At 55.1% G+C, this 10,260-nt stretch overlaps 1 protein-coding gene across 1 annotated transcript in view; it reads right to left on the reverse strand.

Annotated features, from left to right (window-relative positions):
- JAG1 (jagged canonical Notch ligand 1) overlaps positions 1-9,852 on the reverse strand; it is a 35,722-nt gene extending 25,870 nt beyond the window's left edge. The window contains exons 1-2 of the mRNA XM_026503023.4: positions 9,283-9,852; positions 8,547-8,852 (exon numbers count right to left, since the gene is read on the reverse strand). Coding sequence (XP_026358808.2) covers positions 8,547-8,852; positions 9,283-9,363 — 387 coding nt within the window. The 5' untranslated portion in view covers positions 9,364-9,852. The remainder of the gene's footprint in view (positions 1-8,546; positions 8,853-9,282) is intronic.
- Positions 9,853-10,260: the final 408 nt, after the last annotated feature.

The raw sequence follows: 10,260 nt of genomic DNA on the forward strand, positions 1-10,260 counted from the left end.
TCTGTTTGCCGTGGAACTGAGGTCACTCCCCTCCCCAGCACCCACCCCCAGGCTGACTCCTTCCATCTGGTGGGGGCCCACTGCGGTCAGTGACCATCATCTTACACAAGCAGCCCCAAGTCGTGATCAGGAAATACCACCTCCCTATACGTGAACACTCCACAGTTTTCCAAAACTTTCCAGACCCCTAAGTCTAGCGCATGAGAAAAAACACACAAAGAATTTCTTCTAAGCTAACCTAACTTAACCTAACCAGGTATTTGCACCGGGGCGGGGGGGGGGGGGTGCATCCAGTGAGGAGGGCTGGGTATTGCTAAGGTTACACTTTGGGCCCTGGTGGGGCAGTCCCTAGGGAGGCCCCCTTTTCCTTTTCAGAACCCCTTTGAAAGCCCTGTCTGTGCGAGACCATCTCGGCTCCCACAAGTATCAGGTGACTCTAGGAAGAAGGGGGGTAGGTGCAAAGAGACTAACACAAAGGCGGCAACCTAACTTGGGGTGCTTGGGGGCAGACTCTGGGGACGAAAGTACAAAAGGGAGAAATAGCCGCACACCCATGGGTTATAGCTATTGATGGACTTATCTGTCAATAAGATCTAACATTCCAGGAATAATCAGAGTCCACTAACTAAACAAATTCCCTGGACACTGGCAGGATGCCAGCTATTATACTGAAGGCACCTTTTATCTTCCAGGCTTATCTCAGAATTCCACCCCCCCCCCCCCAAATCCAAGCCATTAGCAAATTCCCGCTTTTACTCAAATCTTCATTTGTAATTTAGAATGAGGTCAGTCTCACAAAACACCAGGGTTTAAATAAACCAGCTATCGTGGCGCTGGAGAACTAGATTGGAGGGGGGTGGGGCGAAAAGGCACAGGAGCCCTTCCTCCTCTGTATCCCTCTTGTCACCGACATGTACCAATGCGTCGGAAATAGCACCTTGAGCACCTTGCTCAAATAATACCTTGCCACCAGAAACACCGTCAGCAAGAGAAGGCACCTACAAGGGGAGGCAAAAATGGAGCGAAAGGGCAAAAAAAAAAAAAAAAAAAAGGAGCTTCATTCATAACTCTAGGCAAGCTTACTGCTCACGCAGACACAGCATGTTGTCTCCGAATATAAAAATATCTTGTGATAGACCCTGCCTTGGAATTCAGCCGAAATATGTTTCATACTCTAAGCAGAGTAGGATTCCATTTCGTTCACTGATAACTGTGGGAAAATGCTCAGAAAAGCAAGCAAAACCAGGCAAGCCGGGGCACATACCCAGCCCTCTCCTGCTTGGTGGCCCCGGGTCCAAATTCATTGTTGTCGTCGTTAATATTTTATTAGTAAAAGTTACACCTTATTTACAGCCTGTAAGTTTCCTGGGACTTACTACAAATTACAGGACTCTTCCCTGAGAGCAGCAAGAAATTACATTTCTCTACTGATTGGAGGGGAGAGCCAAGTCCAAATGAGGCCAGATGTGGGGCTGATTCTGTATAATTAAGCCCTTCGTTTGCTGGCCACGTTGAGACCCACGTTCTCTACTTCCACGTATTGTTGTAATTAATCCTCTGATTAAATGCATTGATACCCGTAGTTCTGACAGACTTGCACAAGCGCTCAACATGTCATCGCCACAAACCCCACAGAAGGGGAAGGCGTGCCGGGACTGAGCTGGCATGACGGTATTAACTCTGCTTCATGCAGAAAGGAGGAGGCAGCCTCCGTCCTTGCACAAGAGCCTGGAAGACCAAGCTGTGGACCAGGCCCCTCCTCACCGGAGCTGGGAAGGCCTCAGGAGGTGCTGATCAACACTGCCTAACCTTGAGGGAAAAGAGTGACACAGAGAAGCACCGAGCTCGGGACGCCACGTGTCATGATCTTCCATGAACTGCCTTTTCAGAGGTGGGCATGGGGTGAGGGCCGGAGGCTCCAGCATTGGCAACAAAGCCTTGCCAACAAAAATAAATAAGAAACTCTGGACCCTCTCTCTCCCCAGTTTCTGAGAAGGGCTTATGGTTCTGGGCCTCACCTCCCAGGGCAGGAGGATTCCTTCCACCCAGCCTTCAGAAGAAAGGATGCCCTCCGAGGCCCCTATTAGGAGGCCCTCTTACCTCCCACTCCATCCCCACACTACAGATCAACAAGATAATTTGGTAATGATTAGTAGCTGCTAGGAACTTCAATTTTTCCCAGGCCCACGCTTGACCTCTGTACATCCCAGAATATACATCCAGACTCAGGAGATCCAGACCACGCACTTGATGTCATCATATTAGGCCGGTACCAGGCCAAAAATCGGATGCAATCTGCTAGGATCATGTCACTCCCAATTCGTCACCGCAAATCTGACCCCCGGCCGAGGCCAAGCCCCTGGGCACCCCCTCTAAGGGCTTGGAGAGTGGGTGCCAGGCCAGATGAAGGGCAAGTGTCCAACTTAACAAGTTCACACAAAAATACCATTCACGAGAAACAGAGCGCATACCTGGCTTTTTCTTGGTTTCACACTACAAAAGTAAGACTAGGAGAGTTCTCTTGCTTTACTTTTTTCGGAAATCTCCCCAGAGCGATAGGGCTGCGGGGGGGGGGGGGGGGGGGGCGGGGGGGGCAAAGCAGGAGGGAGGGGGTAGCTAACAGAACTTCGGTGTGGGTTTGCGCCTCCCTCCCCTCACCTCCAGGCCCAGGGCAATGTGGCCACAGCCCCTGGTTCTCGTTCTGGTGCAGCAGGAAAGAGGAATGGCCAGCTCTCAGGACGACCTTTGGGGAGGACTGCCGAGGCCTTTCACCTAGAGGAGGGACCTGGTCCCCAACTCCCCAGGCGTCCCGGGTCCTCCCCCCGCCCCCCCGCCCAGCCTCCCGCCGCCCCGGGCCCCGCGGCTGCGCACAGGCCGTGTTCTGCGCCCATCCGACTGCGCGGTGGTTACCTTGGCACCGGGCAGAGTGGTAAGCACTTAATTGCCACATTAAGAAGGGGGATGTAAGAAACAAAGGTAATTGTGTTGGCAGCTGGGAGCTTCCTTTTCCTGGCAACGGTGGCAGCCAAACCAAGCCCTGAGAAGAGGCTGCTTCCACTCCTGCCAAGCGGACGGACACAAACAAACCGCCATCCAAACGGCACGCGTGCGGCGTCCAAAACCCCAGGCCGCTGCGCGGGGCGGCCGAGGAGCCCACACTCTGGGAAGGCCCGACGTGCCCGGGGGGCCATTGTGCGAGGCGGCCGGCGCGGGGTTGGTCTGGGGCCCTGCGCTCTGCTGACTCAACTGTCGCTTCCTGTCGCGGGCCCTGTATTAGCAGTATTTCTGGAGAGGGGGCATTATTCTCGGTAATCCTCATTTCAGTCAATTCGGCCACACTATTGTCCTGCCTGCGTCTGGGTGGCCACGGTATAAAATATTCCGGTCACAGACACATTAAATAAAGGCTCCGGAGATCGCATGTGTGGGCGCACGCACGCTCGCACGAACGATTCACGTGTCCCACGGCTGCGGCAAGGGGAGGCTTGAAGAAAGGACAACTGCCCCACAGCGTCCAGGCTAAGACGACTTCAGCCGGAGACAGCAATTTAGTCTGCGGGGCTTGACATTTCAATAGAGTCCGATCTGGTTACAAAGGGTGATTTTCTCATGAAAGCCCACCTCAAAGACTCACCAAGTGGGCCCCACCGCTCATAGCCAGATTGGAGACTCTCCATGAGATGCCCCCACCCCCTTTCCCATCATTACCCTTACCTGTTTGAAAAGCATCCCACTGATAATTAAATGCACCAGTTACAAAAGGGTGGCGAGGTTAATAGATAGAATACCGAGAAGCCAGCCAAGCACAACCGTCCGGTTCACACAGAGCAAGCCTGAACAAGAAGCCTTTCTACTTATTTACCAAAAGTGCATAAAAACTGGGCCGAGCTGGTAGAGGACTCTGAATGTTTGACTATTTATGTCCCACTTTTAACCACGGGGAGCCGCGTTGCAGAACTTCTTCCCTGCACATGCACTGCACCAGTGACAAATGTCTCGGGCACGGTGAAAACAAGGGCCGCAGGGCAGGGCAGTCCCCACTGTGGTCAGAAACCAGCAAGGAGATCACCACACGGCCCCTCGGCACCACGAGCCAAGATAAAGGTGGAGTCTCTCTGAACGCGGAACCCTGTCCCACCTCTGCCACCGTTCTAGGAAACGCAAGAATCATCACTTCCCACGCATCCTAACCTACTTCTCAACTTTAGGAAGGTGTGTTAAGTGTATTTTGTTCTAATTTTTTAAGTGCATTTAAAAGCTGGAGCCAAGTGTCCCTTCTCTCAGAAGGAACACACTTAGAGCAGTTTACCAAGGGGGAATGCTCTGGAATGTTTGCCTTTATGGATGACCATGCTAACTGTATGCCCGTCTGGAGATTCGTTACAATGCAAGGATGCATAATCTGGAAAGCCTGACATTGGAACCAAGTGCTGGCCCTTTACAAGGGGCTGGTGGCTGCTGTGAATCCAGCCACGGCCTCTGTGTGCATTCGTGTTTTCAGATCAGGAAGAGGAAGACTCCTTGTTGCTTTGGCTACCTTTCTTCATGAGTAACGTTTTTTCCTCCATGCTAAGCTTCCCACACGCCTTCTACCCGAAGGGTCCCTTACTGCTCTTTGCTATAGAGATTTTCGGCAGTATTCAGATCACTGGTTTTCAGGGGAGTGGCGTGCCTGTAAGAGGCCACTGTCACTCCTCCTCGCCCCCACTGCCTTGATGCCAAAAGCTTCACTGCTCTCTACCCATGTCTGAAGTCCCTGTAGAATTATGGGTGTAGAGTTGGTGGGTTGCAAACTCAAAGAAGTACTGGACATTTGAATAAGTTGCTAAGAAACAAGACAATAAGGAGGAAGAAAACAGAGCAGTTTACACCTGGAAAAGAAAAAAAAAATTAGAAACCAAGTACCTTGAGAGGGGATTTCATTTGGGGAACGGCCATTCTGCAGACACTTAGCACAAAGTGAGCACAGGTCCACTTCCCCCCCCCCCCCAGCCTGGTTTTGCAATGCAGACATGTCATTTTATCACTTTAATTTGACACAGGTGTCTGAGAGCAAACGAGTTTTTCTCCACGTGAGAAAAATCCCTTGCTCTGAGCACTTACACTCACGGGTACTGTTTGCGTGCATCATGGCCACGTGGGTTGTACATACCGGCTGCAGAAAGGAGCCAAAGGAGACCCCCATCCCTCCACCCTCCACATGTCCACACCACACCTACAGAGGCACAGGGACCCAGAAACATAGCAGAGGGCATGAAGACAAGGACATGTCAATTACATTCTGTGATGAACCTGGTGGGAGCATCTGATTTACCCAAACCCCTGGCAGCTGTTCAATCAGGCCTTAAGTGTGACCGGAGGCCATAGTTGGCATCCCTCTGATATGCAAGAAACACACTTCACTGGATTTCCCTGAAAAATTCAGTTGTTCTCAGCAGCCTTTTATCACTGTCAATGGCATTTAAATAGGGGGCCAAGGAGACCGGATATATTAACGGCTTCCCCCCAAGTTTCTCTAGATTCATTTCACTGCAGGGCCTGCAATGCATCAATTCAGCGAACCGGGGTTCTGGAGTTCCTAAAAAGCTTTGGGGGCTGGGTAGTAAGCGCACTAATGGATTTTTAATAAGCAGGTACTACCAGGATTTAGCACTGATTGGGGAGGTGCAACTTAACCATTTCAGGGACTTATAAATGCTTATGCACAAATCACTTCCCTTTGAGCCCAATCACCTTCCATAATGTGTGTTCTTATCACTGAGTCCCCCTGATTGGAGGGTCATAAATCAGGCCAGTTGCTTCAAGTCAAGACCTTGTGAGCACAGCACTGGTATGGGGACTAGAAGCTCCCAATGAGAACCACGAGCCTGGAGCTGGGGCAGCAGACATCCAGCGGAACATAATTAGATACTATCCCACGGGCAGACCCACCTCTACAGAGCTCCCCACGTGGGCACTGGAATGTGAACTAGATTTCAAATGTGACTGCTCATGTCCTCTTCTTCCTCTCTAGAACATGAACAGTTGTTTGCGGTCGTAATTCCCCAAAAAAACATGAATTATACCACCTTCTAAACTGACCTTCTACCGTTCACCCTGGACTACAGCTCTTCCACGGTCAGCACATTTGGGAGGACCCATTAGAACGGTAATTGGTAATTGTGACTGCCTAAGGGTCAGGGGCGCAAGTGGCTGCAAGTCCAAGGTGGTTTGATTAAAACAAACAAAAAAGAACGAACGAAAAAACCCTATCGCCTTTCCATCTTGAATTCTGTACCAAGCTCAGTTATTACTTATTCAAGAAAGTCAGTTTTAAATAGACATGCTTACTAATATTTAATCGCCAAACTGAATGAAACTGCTCTATGTACTTCAATACCTAAGGGCTTTCCCTTCGGTTAACACTCACCCTGAAATCATTCTTGAAAGTTACAGACTGTGGTGTTTCTCTAACCACACTCGGGAAAATAAACTAAAATAATACACCTAGACGCCACTTTCTCTTGGGAAGTAAAGCTTATGTTTCACAGCAGGCCTTTTAGGGGGGCAGGGTGGAGACTCATTTATGAGTGATACATGCATTTGGCCCAACTTCAAAAGAACCACACTCAGTGTAGCCCCAGCGGTCTCCCTATTCTAGAAAAGCCGAGAGTCTATTTCATGGTTGGTGACCCGTGGGCCCTGAAACCACAGAAGAGCCCCAGCAAATCAATCGTCTCCCTGCCCCACACACTGCTTCTGCTCATTCCCCATCTAGGACTCTGCCAAGTGTCAAATGGGGACAGACACACCTTCCAGGTCACTTTTCCAGAGCTAGTCCGGGGAGCAAGTCTCCCTGTTCTCATCCAAGCCGTCCTCTGACCCTACTCTCCAAAGTGAGCCTCAGCCAGGCCTGCAGCTTTTCCACATCACTAATAAGATTCCTTTTATGGTCTTGTGAAAAGCAAGGGGCTCGGGACTGCTCCTCAGAAGGGTGGAACCACCTGCAGGCCCCTTCCCCCCCAAACTCCAAATACAAGTTCAAGGGCGGTCAGTATTCACAGTTAACTTGGGCACAGATTAAAAAGTGGCCAGCCTCTTTAAAGTTCTCCCTAGTAGGGGATTAACAAACGAGATAAACACTCTTTGTAAAATTGAAATCCCACAATAGAGGCAGCCCTCCATTCTCAGAGAACTCTACATACCACGGGTTTTTATAAGTCCCTTTTAATGGCATGTTTCCGATAACTGTCTTATCTCACCCATGGCAGAGGGCATTTTATAAACGCTAGCTCCAGTAAATGCGGGCCTTGAGAGCCATCCCAAGATACACACCCCCCCTCCAAAGCATTCTCCCACTCCCTCCCCTCCCAGCGAAGCGAATCACACCCCAGCCCGCGGATAGGAGGCAGCAGAGTGCACCCCATCAGAGCACGTGGCGGAGAATAGTCCCCCCGGGCACCGAGCTTCCCCCTCCCCCCCCCCCCTCACCGCCCACCCTCGCAGCTCCGGCTGGGCCAAGCCCGAGTCCTGGCGACGAGCCACGCCTCCTGGACAGCAGGAGCGGAGCAGAGGGCACCAGCGTTTTCCCCTTTCCTCCCCTTTCCTCTTCTGCAATCAGTCATCTTCCTTCTACCCAGTTTGGGATGTTGCAAGGGCCTCGTTGCAGGGTCGGTCGGCCGGCCCGGGGCCTCAAGTGGCACCCGGGGCCGGGGTCCACGCACTTGCACTCTCAGCAGCCGCCTCGGGCGGGCCGCCCCTTCCAGGCCTTGACACGCCCCCGGAGGCTAGCGGGGGCCGGGCGCCCGCCGGACGAGGGCGCACCCCCGCCCTTCCCGGGGAAGTTTGCAAACACAGCTGGTTCCAGAGCCCGGGAACCGCTGGAAGTGAGGCCACAAGGGCTACACCGCGCGGGGGCGAGGGCAGGAAGGGGCCGGCAGGGGGCGGAGGTTCTCGGGCTCCCAGCTCCAGCCAAGGCCCAGAGACAACCCCCCCCCCCACGCCCCAAGCGGTGGACGCCCCCGCACCCTTATATCCAGCCTGGAGCGCGTCCCCGCACGCCCCAAAGTCTCCAGGGGAGCAGCGGGAAACAGGCTCCCCCCACCCTCCAGGAAGGACACACCCGCCCTCCAGGCCTCTCACGAGAAAGGGGAGGGTGCCGATTTGGACGGCGTTCGAAAGCCAAAACTGCGCGGCGTCGTTTTCCACGGCGCATCAGGTTTAATTGGTTAAGCAAAGATCGTCTGTAATGACTCCCAGCTCGGGTGGCGGGCTGGTCACTCTAGGGCCTTCAAGTTGCAAGTTTAAACCAGCCTTCCTGGGAGCTTTGCCCCGCAAACCCCTGTGGGCTCCCCACTTTTGTGCGCTTAGCAGAGAGCCTCGAAGACGGGGCCTGCTGAGATCTAACTATGGAGTCTCGGCTGCTTAACACCCCACCCCGCAAGACTTCTCCAGTTAGCGCGGAGTTTCAAGCCAAGGCCCTTTAAATCCCTCTCGCAAGAGAGAGCGGGACTCGGCAGCGCGTGTGCGGACCTCGGCGGGCCTCGCTCACCGCGTCGCTCACTCACCGGCCAGGCGAAACTGAAAGGCAGCACGATGCGGTTGCGTTCGTTGCCACGACTGGCCTTGAGATTGAAGGTGTTGCCCCCGATGACAGGAGTGGAGCCCGAGCCGAAGCTGCAGGGCCCCCCGGCCGTGACGCGGGACTGGTACTCCTTGAGGCACACTTTGAAGTACGTGTCACACTCGTCGTGGGAGCACTTGCGGTCCCCCGGGTTCCGGACGCCGCCGCAGCAGTTCCCGTTCTGCAGCTCCCCGTTCACGTTCTGCATAGACAGGATCTCCAACTCGAACTGGCCGGAGGCCCCGCACACCTGCCGGCGAGGGAGGGAGGGAGGGAGGTGAGCGCAGGGGAAAGTGGTTTTTCTTCGAGGGTGGAAGTAGCGACTCCCTCCCCGCCCACCCGACGAGCCCTCAGCGCCAAGTGAAAATAATTTTGCAAAACTGAGCGCAAAGACTCAACGTGATTCCCGAGCATAAAATGCACGGGCGCAGGCGAAATCCGAGGACTGTCCCCGGGGAGAAGAGCGGAGAGAACGCAGCCCCCTGCCCCGCCTGGAGGGTACATTTAGGAGGTCCGGAACTTCCCCAGCCCAGGTGCAGCCTCTCAAGAGCAGGGACCCAGCCGGGGAGCCGGGCACCCGAGGGCTCCCAAGCTCGCTCCAGGCGCTCAACCGCAGGCGTCCAGGGAGCTGCGAGGGAAAGGAGAGGGCGGGCCGGGAGGGAGGCCCGGCGGGCTCCTACCTTGGCTCGCAGGGCGCAGAGCAGGGCGAGCAGGAGGCTCAGGGGGCGCCCGGGCCGGCCGCGCGTCCGTGGGGACCGCATCGCTGCGCCGCGCGCCGCGGGCACTCGGGACGCCGCCGCCGCCGCTGCTGCTGCTCGCGCTGGTGCTCCGGCCGGTGCTGTCGCCGGTGCTGCCGTCGCCGCTGCCCCTGCGGCCGCCGCGTCCCGGCTCTAATATACTCCGCCGATTGGAGCATGCACGACTGGAAAACAACACCACTTTTCAAAAGCCCTTTCAAGAGCGGCGCGTTCCAGAAGGCAAAGGGCCCGGCCTCCTTTTATTATTCTGATCGCTTCTTTGAGGCGCTCCCCCTCCTCTTCCACCTCCCGGCTTTCTTTCCTTCTCTCGCGCTCCCCTTCTTTTATTATTATGATTATGCGCAGCCTTTTATTCCCTTTCAGATCAGCTGCTTAGAAAGAAGAGGGAGGGGAGGAAAAAAAAAAAAACCCCGAGCCCAGCTCGCGGGCCGGCCGCAGGTAACACAATGACGCGTGCCCGCCCGGCTCTCGGAGAGGGACTCTGAGAGCCCGTCTGGGAGCAGCGGCCCGGGCTGGCCACCTCTACCCAGCGCGCCGGATCGGCGCATGCGCGCTTATTAATATTCATGAGGGGGCGTGTCAAGCGAAGACACGCCCCTCCCTCTGGTTGATGGGGAGGGGGAGTACTGGGAGGAACTTGGAAGGGGCTGGGGGCTCAGGGACGCGCGGGACTGCGTAGACGTCCCAGGGCCCAGCGCGGACCCCCGCCCTCGGGAGCTTTGGGCCAGGCGGGAAGGGGGCAGGGTGCGGCGAGGAACTTGCTAGGGTCCGTTGCTCAGGGACGCGCGGCGCCGCGTCGCTGCCCGGGAGCCCCCTCGGAAGCCTCGGGCCGGGCGCCTGTGCCCGCCCGTCGGGGCCCCAGGTGTAGGCGCCGCGGCGCTGCCGGAGCGGTCGGAGCCG

The sequence above is a fragment of the Ursus arctos genome, unplaced genomic scaffold (assembly GCF_023065955.2).
Source record: "Ursus arctos isolate Adak ecotype North America unplaced genomic scaffold, UrsArc2.0 scaffold_16, whole genome shotgun sequence".
NCBI classification, from domain to species: domain Eukaryota; kingdom Metazoa; phylum Chordata; class Mammalia; order Carnivora; family Ursidae; genus Ursus; species Ursus arctos.